The sequence below is a fragment of the Lissotriton helveticus genome, chromosome 11 (assembly GCF_964261635.1).
Source record: "Lissotriton helveticus chromosome 11, aLisHel1.1, whole genome shotgun sequence".
Classification (NCBI taxonomy): domain Eukaryota; kingdom Metazoa; phylum Chordata; class Amphibia; order Caudata; family Salamandridae; genus Lissotriton; species Lissotriton helveticus.
This window is the reverse complement of record NC_136072.1, coordinates 6,887,432-6,905,751: the sequence shown is the minus strand read 5'-3', so window position 1 is coordinate 6,905,751 and position 18,320 is coordinate 6,887,432. Positions and strand designations below refer to the sequence as shown.

Below are 18,320 nucleotides of genomic sequence, written 5' to 3'. Positions count from 1 at the left end.
CAGGCACCGCGCGGTGCCTGCCGCTTTGTGCATGTAAATGTTAAACATGCATTTTTAACCTTGCGGCTGGTGCTGCTTCAAGCAGCACCTGCCGCAAGGTTAAAGATACAGGATGTGACCGCCAGGGTGGCGGTCACATCCTAATTGCACCGGAGGGACCGCCGCTGCCCCTGCGGACGGTCCCTCCACCTCGGGGGTGGCGGACGGACGCAGGTCCATCTGGCATCCTAATAGGCCCATAGTATTTTGTGCCGGGAGGGTACCCTTCCAGTGTAAAAATTATGGTAGACGTCACGCACACACCTTTGAACTGTGGTGTAGAGTTGTGTGTATATGGTGCTTGCGACCTGAACGTGCAACAACACTAGGGAGAGAGCAAGATTGTGCCCTATCTCTGTAGATATGTCACTTTCCTACTCTTTTGCAGTCACGCAGTGCAGTGAAATAACTTTGGGTGTCGCGCAGGGTCGGGTGACATGTTTCTACATCTGGGCTATGGTCACTGAATTCGTTTGGTGTTTTGTGAAGTTCAATTCCACACTGAGGGGTAAATAGAATCTATACAATATCCCTAAACTGATGAAGGCATTGACAACATTACACCCTGCCTTAAAATAGCCAACAAGAGGTCAATCTTTAAATTTCAAATAGGAAAGGTCACTGGTGCCTCTCCGGGGCCAGTCTTTCTCCTATCTCCAGTTTTCCAACTGCAGTTGGAATAAAGATTCTCAGACACAACTATTTCCTCCAAAGGACTTCTAATCCTAGTCATTGTTTCATACCCTGAAGAGGGACAAAAAAGAGAGCATCTTATAGAGCGAACAAAGAAAAATCCACATATTTCCAGTTAGGTATATCTCAGATGCCAATAGCCGAGATATCCAGAAATTTTCATATTCAAGAAATGAAATTCAATAAAGCCAAGACCCCTTAGAATACCTATGACAAAAATCATGGCCATCTTACCTGTCACTCAGTAGTGGCAACTTTCACTCCATCACACAATACTTACAAGGAACTGTTCCAATGACAAAATCCATTTTTCAGTAAGAAACTTAAAAAAAAAATATTAAATAAGATGATTGCAAGAAAAATAATAGTTATAATGCCAACTATGGAGCTTGGGACCAATGTACCCAGGAGATCCCCCCTTGATTTTGTTGTACGCCTTTTACCAACCTGGCACTCTTGATACGTTCATGTAAGAACACTAGCACACTAGGGAGAAAATGGCTGGAATAAGTATTCTTGAAATGGGCCAGAGCAAGGGTGTCTAAAATATGAGTATGAGGGCAGGCGAATGAAAAGTGTATGGGTTAGTCACTAAATATTTAATATAGTCTATTTAAATTAATATTATTTACTTTTATGCTTACTTAAATCAGTACTGAATACTAAAGCATGTTTAAGGTCTTCCTGGATTGGCTTTTTGATGATGTTGTAATTGCCACCCTCCTCTACACCCAGACTGTCATTTTAGAACAATAAAATGGCCCAAGGAATTCTGCTCCCTGAAACTGGAACAGGAAAACCAACTCCGTGAGTCGGTCGTGTAGAAAAGATCTGTATATGGTGCAGGAATCACTGCAGGATCTTTATTAGAAATATGTGCCTTTCCATCTTTTGTATTGCATTCGTATTACATTATAATACTACTGGGTGCACGGTATGACCAAGATTTTCCATAATTGTTGGTATCACCAGTTTTCCAACCTTGATGGAGGCATTGAGAAATTGACACCACTCAAGGTTTGGGCAGAACAGACAAGCTGGCCAATGGCTCAAGTGTATGTGTCTGTGAGGGGTTGTCAGTATGTAAAATTCATTTACTACATTGATTATATGTAAGTGTATGTCAACATATGGGTTAATACACATTGTTGCTCATTCCCCTATCTTTCCGTAGGATGCTTTTAAACAATACACCAAGAAGAAGGTCACCTGGACATACCTACACGGGCCGGAATATATGCACACCGGGGAACAAGATCACCTGATCAGTACAGATGAATTATCCATTGTAAACAGAGCTATAATGAAGCCACAGTTAAAAGTAAGTTATTCTACAAATCTACTTTGGATATGACCCATTTTTATAAAAGTTGTAATTGATATTCAAAATTTCTAGTGACATGACTTCTGGACTCACGCACATATTATTCTGTATACAGCACCTCATTTATGAAATGCTCCTGCTGCAGTTAACACATTCTGTTCAAAATGCTCTTCTGCTTCTATGAGCCAGGCTCATGAGTTATCAAATACAAAATAGTCATGACAAGAATTAATTGTAGTGGCAGCATCAATTAACAAATTTTCAAAGTCTGACCCTCTTCTAAGATACGGTCATCAATATAAGACTTCGAATCACTGACAAGTATCTCACACACTTCTACATGGAGATCTGGAATATGGTGCCCACACTTTTCCTGTATAGTTCACAAGCCACTCAACAACCCTGGACATCAACAATCAACAAAAGTGCTCTTGTTCTACCGAGGTTTGCTTGGCTGAGCTTGGTTAGCACATCTTGAAGATCATTCTCTTTGCAGACATGTACAAAGTCCAGAGGACATAGGAAGCCTTTCAGCCAGATGTAACTACAATGAGTTAACAGTAAAGAGCATATGAAGGAAACTAGATACACAAAAGAAAGATTATGGGATGATATATCACACCCAGCAGTGTGAGAACAGCCCCCATAAACTAGCTAAGAAAGTCTAAAATAGAAATCTCTAGATCAATTGAGCCCAACTTTCTGACATTGCTGAGAACAAGGGTACAAATAATAAATATTGATTTCTGCAAAGTAGCATTAATCCAACCATTCCCCTATCACTAGTTACAGTGTTTTCATGGTGACACCTCTCATGGTGTTTGGTGGATTGCCCCTTTGGCTGCCACTCACCAAGCTGTACCAAAGCTTTTGTTTTTCACAAACAAACTCCCAAAGATACACAGGGCCCGATTCACAGAACTAACTTAAGACAAAATCCTAAACTTACTACTTTTGGTATTCTCAGAAGGCATTTAGTAGTAGTAAAGTTAGGATTTTGTCTTAAGTCTGTCTTAAATTTGTCTTAAGTCTGTCTTAAGTCTGTCTTAAGTCTGTCCTAATTTTGTCTTAAGTCTGTCTTAAGTGTGTCTTAAGTCTGTCCTAAGGCTGTCCTAAGTCTGTCTTAAGTCTGTCTTAAGTCTGTCTTAAGTCAAACTTAAGACAAAATCCTAACTTTACTACTACTAAATGCCTTCTGTGAATACCAAAAGTAGTGGGACAGACTTAATACAGACTTAAGACAAACTTAAGACAGTCTTAAGACAAAATCCTAACTTTACTACTACTAAATGCCTTCGGTGAATACCAAAAGTAGTAAGTTTAGGATTTTGTCTTAAGTTAGTTCGGTGAATCGGGCCCAAAGTGATTGCCCCTCACCACCCAGGACATTATGTTCTTCGGTCTAAGAGCCTCTATGTTTTGTTTTGTGTTCCTCATCACCAGGTATTACGTGGCAGAGACACAGAAAAAAAGGACATCACAACATTCACCGTAAATAGCGCAGGCAATGTAATGCCCATCCTCTGACAGCCCCTTCTCTGGGCCTAATTACGATGTCGGTCGGACATTGCAGTAGGAATGGACAAGGAGTCAGCGGTTCAGCTTTCAAAATTAGGATGTGCCCGCCTTCACGGAGGTCGTAAAGTGTATATTTTCTATTGAGGCTTGTGCTGAGGGTTGCAGCACCAGCCTCAATAGTAAATATACACTTTTAAACCATCCTTGCTCCTTGTGGCAGACACCATGCGGTGCCTGCCACACAGTGCAGGGATGTTTAGGGGGGCCACTGGCTCTCTCACATAGTCGTTCTCTTTGAAATTCGCTGTCTTGACCCTCCACTATTATTTGTATTTTGCTCATGTTTAGGGGGGCACCACAGCCACTTCCCAGGCCTCATAGCGGAGCCCAAAGGGGGACAGGGGGCCTCTAAAGTCCCTTTCCAACAGCGAAAAGCTGTGGGAAACAGACATCAGATTCCCAACGGTGGGACCTGAGCAGGCATCATTGCCATTTGGGGATTATGAGTCATTCTGACGGAAGCAGAGAGGAACGCTGGTATTGTAATTCGGAGGGAAACCATCGATGTCAGGCAGAAAGCCTCCAACTAACTTTCGGATTGCTTTCCACCCGACATCAAAAAGGGCCCTCTGTCGTGTCTCAGAAGAAGCTTACCAACAATGGTAATCAGGCTGGAAACCCTGTCAGCCAAACCCCAAATCAGCCACTAAGGGTATTTGTTAAGGGGATGTTGAAATTGAAATGGGTAAAGCCCTGGTGTGTCTTCTTCATTCCTATTCTATGAGTGTATGTATGCAGAGGAAAATCTAATCAATCTAGTTGTATGCTCTCCTATAACAATCCTTCTCACTTCTTTTTGTATTGTTCCATATGGATGCGTTTAGATAGTGCTTCAAACCCCATGGTATGGCACAGAAGCATGTTCACTTAAGTGTATTATGCTACACCATGGTGGTGCGCTTGGTTGAAAGAATGTTAGATATATATTGACCATCTATCAGATGTTTGTTGCTATTTTGTGTGAGCTGCCAGAGAGGTGCTCTCATCTTGTCTTGGGACACAGCTCCTAGCAGTATATTAGAGAACAAAATGTGATCAAAAGATGCACAAAGAGGAGGAGGAGAAGAGAAAGCAGATATCTACTCTATGGACTGCATAACAGCAAGTCTTTATGAGGCTAGACTTACAAGATGTCTAATATTGATTAAAGTCAATATGATGGTTGAAGCCTGAAGGAATAGACTATGCTAGAGCCCTTGAAGGTTCTACTTATGTGTGGTAGATCTCTTCAGTCTAATTATAGTTTGTTTTAGTGGATTTCCCATGATTTTTTCATGGTCTTACATAGCCTGCAACAGTCCAGGTCTATTACCGGTGCTTAATCTGGACCGACAGGGTATGTCCTTGTTACTCAGCCCGCACTGGTTGCAGGTTGCCAATGTGGTATCCAGTTCTAATGACGTCTTTGCGATGTTTGCACCATTGTTGTCACCATGAAAGGGATCTGCTCTGTTTAAGCAGGGACGTTGGTCTTTTTTAGGCAGAATGTACCTGATTCTCTAGGTGGTTTTCAGGAGACTTTGGATTGTTGAGTGTTCTTATTTGCTCAATGCTGGAATCAAAGGATCCAATTGATCAGGATCATTATATCAGGGAGAGCCAGGCTTTCATTTCTTTCCTGAATTTGAAGTGGTCTTCTGTATTTCAGATCTTGAATGTCAAGAATGTGTTCTTACATGTATAAACAATAGGTCGAGATGCTAGTCTTGAGCAATGTAATGTTTTGGGTCTATTGGTGGTTTTTTTGTTGTAGGTATTGCAGGCCTTTTCTTTGAATGCCTTTGTGGAAATTGTACAGTGCCTTAAGTGTCCAGTCTTGTTACCGGTAACAAAAGAAGTGCTTGAAGTGCAATATAGGCATTATATACTGCCTGATGACAGTGCAGCGGAAACCTTGCTTTGGCATTTTAGAACATTTGTAGTTTCCGTGATAGGAAACCAGGGATAGGCACCTGGTATAGATAACCCTCAATAGTAGGGTGAAGTTAGCTATAGTTACTGATTTTAAGTGAAATTTTCATGCTGCAGAATTTGCTCCTTGAGGTTTAATTGACATGCAACGTCAGTGATATATTAGAATCCGTCATTGCTCTGGGGCTAGTTCCTTCTCATGATGTTGCTTGTGGTGATTTCTTTTATTTGGACCACATTGTTAGTGACTGTACCATTCTCCACAGATCCTTAGCTAAGTTTTTGCAGAATTGAGTTTAAGAGGAATTCTCATTATCCATTTGTTGATGATTCAAGGACTTAAGGGTCTGATTTAGAGTTTGGCCGAAGGGTTACACCACCACAAACATGACAGATATTCTGTCCACATATTACAAGTGTAGAGGATATAATGCACTTGTAATACGGTGGATGGTATATCCGTCACATTTGTGATGAAGTAACTCGGTCTGCCAAATTCTAAATCAGGCCCCCAGAGCCTACCTTAGAGTTTTTTAGGGGTTTCTTTGTCACAGATGTGACAAATATTCCTTTCACATTAATACAAGTTTCTGAGGATGTAATGCACCTGCAATAAAGCTGAAAGTATATCCAAATTCTAAATCATGCCCTCATCTCTGAAGACGTTTTAAATTTTTAGATAATCTGTGTGTTTTCTTCATATGTTTAGCAGTCAAGGTTGAAGGATTTGATCCGGTATAGAAGGAGCATGAGGTACAGGGTGAACAGAAGTAGCAAAATAAAAAAGTCATATGGTACACCACATTGGGGGATATGCAGAACCGATGAAAGGTGACATATTCATGAGTCCTTGCCGATCTTGAAAATAGCGGGTGATCCATTTTTAGGGTAGTCCATGAATTCTGAGTTTTGCAGGTGGGCGGTGTTGAATACTGTCTGTATATATTGTCTGTATATATGAGTACTTGTGTTGCTACTCCATGTCTACTCATGGTTAATTCAAGTTCATCCCAGTTGGATAATAGTAGTGACTTGGAGTGCACAGACCCTCCCTTTCACAGACCCTCCCTTTCACACCATAAGCTATATACAGAATTGGGACCTAGGACAAAAGATTTTTGCCAGATTTCACATTTCTAACTGGAACATTCTTTCATGTGCAGATTGAGTTCCAATGGGCCTGCCGGAGAATTAATATGTCTTTGAGGTTGTATCTTATTTAAGTCTTATACACATCGTTGATTTTGTTTTTGATGATGTTTCAGGTGAGGTGCATCCTAGTACAGAAAATTCGCTATGTTTGGGACAGTTCAGAGATGGTGTTCCAGAAAATTGGGTGAGTTAAAATTTGTGCTCACGTGTGCCTCCATAGCCAGACAACCATCTGGAAATACACTTTCTAATTTCCTGTTTTGCTTTACACATTGCAGGGTTCTGGAAGACAAATACTCCTGCTCAGATATACATTCGATGTTTGGATCAGGATTTACAAGCGAAGAACAAATCATCAGGTGAGTTCTTGCATTCAAATCTTTCTTATAGTAGTGTGGACAGCAAATCACTGGTCCCCTTTCACTAAGAACATTTGGAACAAAGTTGCTTTGTTCTCCCCTTAGTCTGACCTTCAGATTTGTAACAGTAAAAGTGGTAAAAGCAAGCACTGACATTCCAGAAGCTATGAGCAGGGATTATGGAGGGGGGTAGTACTTTGGTGCTCACCTAGTTTAGCTGTCTTTCTGATACCCACCAGTCCTAATTGATTGTTAATATCATGTTCATAGTACTGGGGATCAAGACTTCTAATGGATACCATTCAGTTTCAATATTGGGTATGTTGAAAGAGCCCTCAACAACCTCCACTGCAAACATTTATCTAAACTTCTACAGTTATATGCAATCGGATCTTTTTTGGATCTAAAAATCCAGTATTTCACTGAATGGATCCACCCTACTGCATCTTCTTATATTGACACATGTGCGTTGCCATGCACCTCCACATGTCTTACTAAATCCTCTGTCTATACACATCACTTATAAACCACTTCTAATAAGTTATACCTGCACAGCTCACCCATCTAAATGTAAATGTAAATGTATGTGTCTTGTAAAGTGCACTGCTGCCCTGAGACGTCCTGGCGCTGTAGACCGCTGGGGAACCCGTCCTGGCTATCCCTGTGAGATGGTCCCTACTGGGCATCTCCAAGGTGAAACCAGGCATCCCCGGCGAATGTGGGGGGCCGTTGTAGGATGAGGCAAGCTAATGCCCAGAGTTGCCGAGTGTGTTCCCTGGTTAGGGTAGGCACCGAGGCGAGAATTGTCGAGTCTGCTGACTCTGGTCCGCGAACCTGCCGCGTCGGGAATTGAACCCTGGTCCCGGGCCGTTCTCTGCTTCCGGGTCTGCCGCCTCTAACCAGTGAGCCACACCACTCCACTCACTGGTTATCAACACACGTCTGTATCCGCTTACTAGCTGTCAGACCACAACCAACAGCCGTCCACTTTCTGTCCCACTGGTGGTTATTGTAGAACACTTCTCACAATCCACTTGCAAGTGTGTACCAATTTTAATACACATTTTTCTATTGCTTAACTTAAAGAATATAACGCTACAGCATTCCCACCTTTAATGTTTTAATGGTCAAACCACAATCATCATAACATCCATTGCTAGTATACAGTATCCAAACGTCACCACTAACCGGATCACATCACCTAGCCCCTTCTCTAATAATCTAGCACTAATAGATTATCCACCAAAGCCCCTACTGAGTGACTAATATCAAACTGCGCCCCATCTTTTAATCCTAAAACAACCTGTAGTTGCAGTAGCAGTTGTTATCTCACAGACACCTACCTGTGTACTCATTGGCTGCTCTCAATGTATAATAAAACCCCTTTTGCTTTTGGCTGTTATCATACATTACTCACTTCACCACTAGGAATGTGCCTTCACTACACCACACCCCTGTGTGCCCACCCATCCACTACCCATTTAGTCCATGAATCCAACCTGCTCCTGTAACCAGTAATACTTTATTACATAATTACACGACCTGCAATTGTTTCATTAGGTGCACAGTGAAAATGATTCCCAAAATAGCCTATAGTGATGGAAACTGAAAATAGCCATGCTAAAAGTAAAGAAAATAAACATTCTTGTCAGGTCAATGCAAGTCATTCAGCACACAGGAGCAGGATGCTAACAACACCCATGAGCAATCATCTACTTCCTGTAGGACTTGAGCTAATCCATCATGTGACGTGCTCCAGGAGGAGCACCCCTCAAAGTCTCACTCCACTTCTAGAATCTTTAGGCATGGCACTGATCCATAGCCAGAAGGTACGGTGTTCCTGGGTGGCAAGTTCAATACCTGGTGAGTACTCAGAGTTGTGGGGAGGTGGGGAATACCTCCTTTCGGAACTAGGACACTCACACATCCAGCAAACTAGGTGTCCTGCTTCATCAGATTGGTCTGCTCCTCGTCGAGACGGCGCTGCAATGCTCGACGGGCACCCATAAAGGGGCTCTTTATCGGAGATCTTTTGTTCCTTGCCGTATAGGTGCCGTGGGTGTGAGGGGCCTGGTAAGATGTAGATGTAGTGTATAAGTTAAAACAGGTTAGGGAATCCTCTATAATTATTTTTATTCTGGAGAGGTCACAACCTGATTAAAAAGTCAAAAGCAAAGGGGGCGACTATGGATCAGTTGGTGATTCAGTTGGCGATTCCTCAGGACCAAGTGATTAAGTGAAAACTATCTACAGTGTGTGGTGCGGTTCTACATACCACTTCTTCTCTCGGTAGGAAATTGTCCCGGAGAAAAGCAGCCGACCTATTATGGATTCAAGTGCTGCTTCATCATACCACAGCGGAGTATGTGGACACTCAACGTAGTGTCGCTGCTCCCGCTCAGAGCAGTCTGGCTCACCCACCTGCTCCGCCGCATCAGGAAGGATCCATAGCCTCCATCACAAAAGGTAGTCAACATGGATGCTCAAAGGTCTGGAACAGTAGGTTCTCAATGGAGGCCAGCGGGGTTCAGACAACTGTCCAAGGCTATGTTTATTCCAGCATAACAATGTGGACGATACCAATTCCATAAAATATTGCACACCAGCAGCCATATTGCATTGGTGTGAAGCAAATTAGATAAGGGCAAGGAAGCAGTTTGGGAAATGAAGATTTGATTCAAAAGCAAGCTACATGGAGGGCCTCTCTTCATTGACAGTCCTTAGAATGAGATTTATTTTTTAAAGTGAGCATTGTTTACAAATCCGCATTGCTATGAGCCCCAATGTACCCCAATGAAAGCCTAGGTAACTACACAACCTTTTACCTACATTCGTCCTATCTTGCTCTGTATAACGGGTCTGGCACTGACCTTTTACCTAGTTATGTGCTGAATAAATGTCGATCAGTTTTCTCCGAAAGTGGCCTAATTTAATATGCATGAAGATTCCTAGTATCATATCTCAATCCCCTATCCAGGCCGTACACAGCAGGATTACCATCTTCTGTACAATAACTCTGAACAAAAGTCACCGCTATTGTCATCCTTGGATGACAGGTCCACTATACATAATAGCAAGCCACTAGTATCTGGGCAGAACCCCTGAGGGTACCTTTTGGGTATAAAAGAACCTCATCTTCACTGGGTAGTGAAAGAAGACGCTTCATGCTGACACTAGACACTGAGGTCCCGCCCTGCAGAAGCTCTAGCGCACAGTGGTCTGATATCCCTTGTGGGGTGTCCAATTCAAGACCAAGAGAGGGTCCTTCGGTCTCTCCCATCAGGTAATGGGGTTTGCTCTTTCCTAGGGGATACTCGGCTTTACGCCCAGATACATGCTAGGTACACATAGGTACACTTAGATAGGGTTTGGATCGTAGGAGTACACCTGATTACTGCCATGTATAGCTATGCCTGCATATATTTACTGTTTTAGCCCCTTGGTAGACATCTACCTTTTATTTACTCTGTCGGTGCTAGTAATCTTATATATCTGTTTCTGTCTAAGGATTGTTGTAGCAAGCATGTTTTATACTAGACAACGCTTGTGTAATAAACGCTTATTGAAAACGTCCCCATTGTTTATTCCGTGTATCTCTCTGAGACCGAGTAAGCACGAGTGACTGATCAAAAAGTACTGTAGTGTTTCCACGATCCCTGAAGGATCAAGGGTTGTCATGTTCGATAGTTACCAGAAACTATTATCACCTTGGTAAGATTAGAGGGCTTATGGTGGATCTGTGAGCAAGCTGGTCTAAAGGCTAACATATCCTTTGGGGGTGTCTGGAATCAGTCTGGACAGCAATCCATTAGTTTATGTTGTCTAAACGCGCAGATTCTAAGGGCCCGATTCACAGAACTAACTTAAGACAAAATCCTAAACTTACTACTTTTGGTATTCACAGAAGTTAGGATTTTGTCCTAAGTTTGTCTTAAGACTGACTTAAGACAGACTTAAGACAAAATCCTTACTTAAGTCTGTCTTAAGTCTGTCTTAAGACAAACTTAAGACAAAATCCTAACTTCTGTGAATACCAAAAGTAGTAAGTTTAGGATTTTGTCTTAAGTTAGTTCTGTGAATCGGGCCCGTCGTATTATTAGGAACTCGCACGAGGAGTTCGGAAGAGTTAGGTATGATCAGTTAATCTATGAATATACATTGAATAATTTATGAATATTTCATTATATTTTTCTGTATCGATGTTAATGGGATGCTTTTGTATAGAATCTTTTAATTATGTTTAATTCTTGCACAATAGAGTGTAACAATGTGATAGCTTGTTTCTCAGCTTTCCACAGTCCACAGCAGTGCCTCCCTCACACCCAATCATATGTTCCTAGCCTAATCCTCACACCCCTTCTTGGTGGTTTGGCACTTGTGGCTCTCTCTACAGTTGCATGCCCCCAAATTGGAAAATTATCATGGAAAGTCAAGGTTTCCTTGTATCAGGACCACGTCCATACAAATGAGGGAATTCACCCATTTCACAGCTCCACAGGAAATGTTCTCTGGGCCCATTGAGTATCACATTAGTCATGTACTCCCCTTTCAATGATATCCAAAGGAGCCCTAAGTCCTAAACATGCAAAAAATCCAATGCTTTGGCAGACTTGATCATCATGATCATCACCTATAGATACCATGACTTTTGTGGGTGCAAACAGACAACCCTCTGGCACTGACGATCTCTCGGCCTGCGTTCTCCTCTCTATTTTATTTTGCACAATGTGTTATTTATATTTGATCTACCTCATTTGTTTGATGTATGCTTGCACAGTATTTACACTTATATTGGTTTTGACTCGTTGTGTACCTGGATTTATAATTTTTCTTCATTGCCTGTAAAGCGCTCTGATACCCACAAGGGTCTGGTTCGCGCTCTATAAAACCTTCTAAGTAAATAAATAAAATAAAATAAATGTGTGTTTCCTGCACAGTATGTGTGATAAGAAAGTTTCCAACTGTTATTTGATCTGCTATTATTAGCATAATGAGTCTTAAATTGAAGGATTGGTTAAAGAGGCTAACACTGTCAATCAACAATCTATTTTAGGAAAAAGGTCTGTGGACCAAATACCATTGACGTGGACATCATCCCCGTTTGGAAACTACTTGTCAAAGAGGTATGCTGGAGCTGGAGAGAAAGGGATGTTATTTGAATGTTAAAGCACATTGTACAGTTGCAAAGTGTTGATGAATATATACTGCATGGAAAGATACCAGCTCTTGGGACACGCCTTCAAAGAGGGGTCTCTTAATTGACATAATGACAGTGAATTTAATTATATTTGTAAAAAAGGAAGAGTATGCGGTAAGACTTCCTACTCTACCCCTGGCCACACAGTAGTTCCAGCAGATTGGTTTAAATTCTCCACAAATATTGTAAATTTGTACTTACATTGTTTCTAAGCAAACCTACATATAAGAAAGTAGCTTCAACTACCTGCTTTTCCTCTGAATATCACACCATTAAAACATGTGATATTCTTAGGTTTTTAGATAAAGACAATCACTTTTTGTCCATCTGTGTCTTAAGGGATCTTTATCTTGTTCTGTTACATTTTCTAAATACAAACACTGAAAGAAACAAAATTCAGAAAGCTGTCAAAGTGAAAAGATTCTTCAAAGTGAGTTATCCTTTGATCATAGAAATATAACCCATGCTTGCGCATTTCTTGCAGGTTTTAAATCCATTTTATTGGTTTCAAGCTGCCAGTATCAGCCTCTGGGTGGCCTACGCTTACTATGAATATTCATTTGCAATATTGACAGTCACAATCATATCCATTGCTGTCACTGTCTATGATCTCAGACAGGTGAGTGTCTCTGCCAAGTGGATTATATTCACATGTACATGTTTCTAAAAATAATCCAGATAAAAAAATATTAAAATATGTTCTATTAAATATTAATGTAAATTAATTTTATATATTATTTCAAATGTAGAAAAAAGTCTACAGCTATACTAACAAAATTATGAAATACATCTTAAATTAATTGAAATAAACAATTAAATTAAAAAGTACTTTAGTTATATTTCAATAAAATAATGTGGCATTTTTTATATTAAAAAAATATGAAGCATTTGTTGGCGATATTTCTAAACATCAAATTGTATTTAGTTATGTTTTAACTATTTAAAAATAATTGAAGTTAAGATTAACCCCTATGGGGTTTTATTTTAATTCCCTACCTCCATTAGGAGGGTTTTACAATACCAGTGGTTGACCATGTGCTGATCATACTACAATTTTAATTTTTTTATTTTTTTAGTAGTAACTTACATTTGGATTTGTGAATAAGTAAAAAGTAGTAAACTTACTCAAAAGTGTATATTGCTCAAAAAGGAAAGCTAGCTTTGTATATCAGGCCCTTCATGTATGTTTCAAATGCATATAAAAGGTCACCTAACTGAATTCAGAAATGTAATGTGGTTTTCACTCTTTGAATGAACGTAACTCCTGGAATTCTGCATAGAGCAAATATATTTTAAGTGGTTATGTTTACCCTTTAACCCGCTATATCGTGTCAGCCTAGTACATTTGCTGCCCAGCCGGTCTTAGATCCCAGTGTAGTTAAAAGGATCTACAAGGACTGCATGTGAAAAATAATTCTAGACACTGTTAACCCTACATTATCTATCGTTGTGTCTATACAGCAATTTGTGAAGCCCAAACCATGTACTTCCAATAAGGTCTCTTGGCACTGTCAAACCTGCATTTTCTTGAATTTTAATGTTTTATTATATCTGATAAATTAAGGAAGTTTACTCCACAGATTAGCTCCTAAGGCCTCCTCAAGAGACATGCATACTTAAGGATTGACATTAGTCTAAGGGAATTTGAGAATAGCTTTGTAGCATGATTATAGGGTTTAAAATTCAGGACAGTAATCTAGGTTGGCAAGTATTAGACCATTTGTGTAAAAGGCTTGAGGGCCGCTTACAATGCGGCTGTAAAAGGCTCCCGGGCAGAGTCTTTTCAGCTGCATAGTAATCGGCTGCTCGGATTAGTTTATGACCGCCTCGTAATGATGGATGCGGTCCCAAACAAAACCGACCGGTCATTCTGGCTGACAGCCGACGGAATGCCGTCAGTAATCTCAAGGGTGGGCCTTTCCTCCCTTGAGCGACGCTCAATTGTCTGCCATGAGCCAATGCAGGCACCCCTGCACGCTGGCGCACCTGGTGCAAGCGTGTCTGCGTGTAGGGCTGATTGTTTTTGTGCCGGAAGACACATTTTACTGCAAAAAAAACTATCAATGGAGGCGAATTCCTCTTTCTATTTGTGCTGCTGAATGCAGCACAGAAAGAGGAATAAACAAGTAAATATAATGTTCTTTCTCCTTGTTGCACCTCCCTAACTCCTCCCCTGGTGATGCATATGCTTTGGATGCAATCCCAGATTTACAACTTATTGTAAATCTACGAATGTGACAAATGCCATTGGTGCTTCTTGGGAACGCCCACAGTAACGCCCATGGCATGCCTCCCCATCAAAGTGAGAGGCAACTCAGCGACTTGTGCTACGTTGCCTCGCTCAATATCTACAAGACCATGAAAAGCCATGCATGGTGGCTTTACGTGGCCATGTAGATGAGGCTAAGACCTGTGCGCCACAGGGACAAAAAGTAATGTCCCGGAGGCACACAGGATTTGTAAATGAGCCCCTGTCTCATTTATATTTTAGAAGGGTGAAGACCTGTTTCAGAGCATGCACTCTTAACGAGAGAACAAGTAAAAATGATTAAACCTACGATGCAGAGACATATGCTGTTGAAAACAGTTCAGGGCCCGGAGCTTTACCTAGCCCATGTATCCAACGGGAGGGATAGATTCCTGTTGGCTAGGTTTAGGCTCCATTTGTTACACCATCTTCTGGCATCTCCCATCAGCTGGTCTCATTCTGGTACCAAGTTGCCATGCAGCTGCGACAATGGGTCTCCGCAGGATACTTTACATTTTGTCATGTTCTGTAAATGTTTTATTGTCCCCAGAAAGCAGTTTACCATCCCCTTGTTAAAGTTCCTGAAATTTACCAAGGATGTCCTGCACTTACGTATCTGCAGCTGATTCCCAACAAGCATGTTTTATATGTTAATTCTTGATTTTTGTGAGTCGTGCTGAGATCAAGGCTTTCTGGTGTTGTTTGTCTTAGTTAGGCCTGGGGGTAAACGCTGCCATTTTTAACATGTACACACTCCCTAAGTTGCCTTCTCTTTCACACAATGACTTTTGGCACACATTTGCGTACAGGAAAATGCAGTATTATTCTTTTTTAAACCACTTCACTTAAAAATTCCACTTAGTAAGAACATTATCACCTTGGACCCCACATACAAGGCTTTGACTCACAATGTGCAAATGTCATTATTTGATTTCTTCCATAAGGTGATAAAACTATCAATAGATGATAAGAAAGTTGGCCTGACTAAGGTCAAGGCTCAAGAACAAGGATGCTTTTGTGGTGTAAATAAACAAGCATGTAAGGGTTTAGGCAGAGCAGCACTTGCTGTCATTGTGTGGTAACTCTACGCTGAAACCTCTCCCCAGCTGCTCGCTATTTCCTCTGCGAGGAGGGATGTCCATCCTGAGACCAAGATGGAGACCTACTCAGGTAATTAGGGTTGGATCGTCATGTAGGGGACTCTTTGCAGAACACATACATATACCCTAGGCATCTAAGATAGGGAACGCATAGTAGGAGTACACAATAAATACCTATATTGTTTTAGCAAGATGGTGGAGCTTTTTATTCTGTTCACTGTCCTTATATTGCTAATCACTTTTATCTGCTTCTTTCTATTGATCATTGTGCATATATTTCTATACAAAAATCATGTTGGTTCAATAAATATTGAAAACGAATCTATGACATAATATCGACCACAAAAATATCCCACTACAAAAATATCGCAACAAAAATATCGAGGACAATAATATCGGGATCCTATCTTCATAAAGGTAAGTACAAAAATATCGAAAAATTAATATCGTAGTACAAAAATATAGAAATTAAAAATATCGTTTTTGTAAATGTATTAATAATAATGTAAAAATAATCTTAAAATACATATAATTTAACAAATATTAAATAAAAACATTAAAACATAATTAAAAAATTTAAAGTAATACATATACATTTAAAATAAATTAAAAACTTAATAATTTAATGTAATTGTTTTTTAATTTCATTTAATTTAATGTACTAATTAATATTAATTTTTCCCAAATAATTAACAATAACAAAATTATATATATTAAAAAAGTAATCTAATTAATGTAAATCACTAATTAATACTAATTAATTACCAATTAATTAATAATTTAAAATATGTACAGAATTATATTACTTAATTAATTAAAAGTAATACATATACATTTAAAATAAATTAAAAACTTAATAATTTAATGTAATTTTATTTTTTTAAATTTCATTTAATTGATTTAAATTAAATTAAAATTTATTTTAATTTTACCCTGTACGCCTGTACCCCAAAAACCCAAAACTGACCCTGAACCCTAAAAATACCCCTGTACCCCAAAAATCCAAAACTGACCCTGAACCCTAAAAATACCCCTTTACCCAAGAACTGAAAACTGACCCTGAACCCTAAAAATACCCCTTTACCCAAAAACTGAAAACTCACCCTGAACCCTAAAAATACCCCTTTACCCAAAAACTGAAAACTGACCCTGAACCCCAAAAATATCCCTTTACCCAAGAACTGAAAACTGACCCTGAACCCTAAAAATACCCCTTTACCCAAAAACTGAAAACTGACCCTGAACCCTAAAAATACCCCTTTACCCAAAAACTGAAAACTGACCCTGAACCCCAAAAATACCCCTTTACCCAATAACTGAAAACTGACCCTGAACCGTAAAAATACCCCTTTACCCAAAAACTGAAAACTGACCCTGAACCCCAAAAATACCCCTTTACCCAAGAACTGAAACTGACCCTGAACCCTAAAAATACCCCTTTACCCAAAAACTGAAAACTGACCCTGAACCCTAAAAATACCCCTTTACCCAAAAACGGAAAACTGACCCTGAACCCCAAAAATACCCCTTTACCCAAGAACTGAAAACTGACCCTGAACCCCAAAAATACCCCTTTACCCAAAAACTGAAAACTGACCCTGAACCCCAAAAATACTCCTTTACCCAAAATTAATTAACATTATTTAATTACCAATTAATTATTAATTAACAATAACAATAAAGTAAATATATTAGCACATTAGCTATAATTAATTTAATGTACTAATTAATATTAATTTTTCCCAAATAATTAATTAACAATAACAAAAAATTATATATATTAAAAAAGTAATCTAATTAATGTAATTAACTAATTAATAATAATTAATTAACAATTATTTATTAATTAAAAATATGTACAAAATTATATTAATTAATTAACTAATTAATATTCATTAATTACCAATTAATTATTAAATAAAAATATGTACAAATTCATATTAATTAATTAACTAAATAATATTAATTAATTACCAATTAATTATTATTTAAAAATATTTACAAACATATATTAATTAATTAACTAATTAATATTAATTAATTACCAATTAATTATTAATTAAAAATATTTACAAACATATATTAATTAATTAATTATTATTAAATTACTTCCCACCCTATTCCCCTATAAACCCACAACCCGCTCTACTACTAAAACGCAAAATGTTAACAAAATTAATAATTTTCAAACATACATTTCTAAACATGTTTAACAAACATATAAACAACATAATAGAATACATAACACTAAACAAAATTTCGATATTAGTAACATTCGATATTAGTAACATACATACCTTAAAAAAACGATATTCTGTCTGTCGATATTTTGGACATCGATATTCTATACTATCGAAATTAAAACATCGATATTATTGTATATCGATATTTTAAGTTCGATATTTTGTCTCACTACCATTGAAAACACCCCTCTGTGTATTCGTTGTATATTTCTCTGAGAGGGAAAGAGAGCACTGAGTTAAAGGGTCTTAGATCTGTTACCACGATCCCTGAGAAGTCTCAAGGTTGGTATGGTCTATGGTTGCCAAAACCATTTGCTACCTGTCTAGGTTTAGGGGTGCATCTGGTTACACTGTGGGCTAGTTGGTCTCTTGGGCGACATATCCTATGGGGTGCACCGAATCAGTCTGGCACAATCCTTATGTTTATGTTGCCCAACAAACGCTCAGTTCCTATTGGAAAGCAGGGAACTACACAA

General features: G+C 39.2%; 1 protein-coding gene across 3 annotated transcripts in view; it reads left to right on the top strand.

Moving 5' to 3' along the window:
* LOC144791804 (putative cation-transporting ATPase 13A4) overlaps positions 1-18,320 on the top strand; it is a 362,855-nt gene that overhangs the window by 60,282 nt on the left and 284,253 nt on the right. For all 3 annotated transcript variants that reach the window (XM_078666578.1, XM_078666579.1, XM_078666580.1), the window contains exons 4-8: positions 1,907-2,053; positions 6,811-6,881; positions 6,976-7,056; positions 12,110-12,179; positions 12,738-12,872. In XM_078666578.1, the coding sequence (XP_078522704.1) occupies positions 1,907-2,053; positions 6,811-6,881; positions 6,976-7,056; positions 12,110-12,179; positions 12,738-12,872 (504 nt within the window). The remainder of the gene's footprint in view (positions 1-1,906; positions 2,054-6,810; positions 6,882-6,975; positions 7,057-12,109; positions 12,180-12,737; positions 12,873-18,320) is intronic.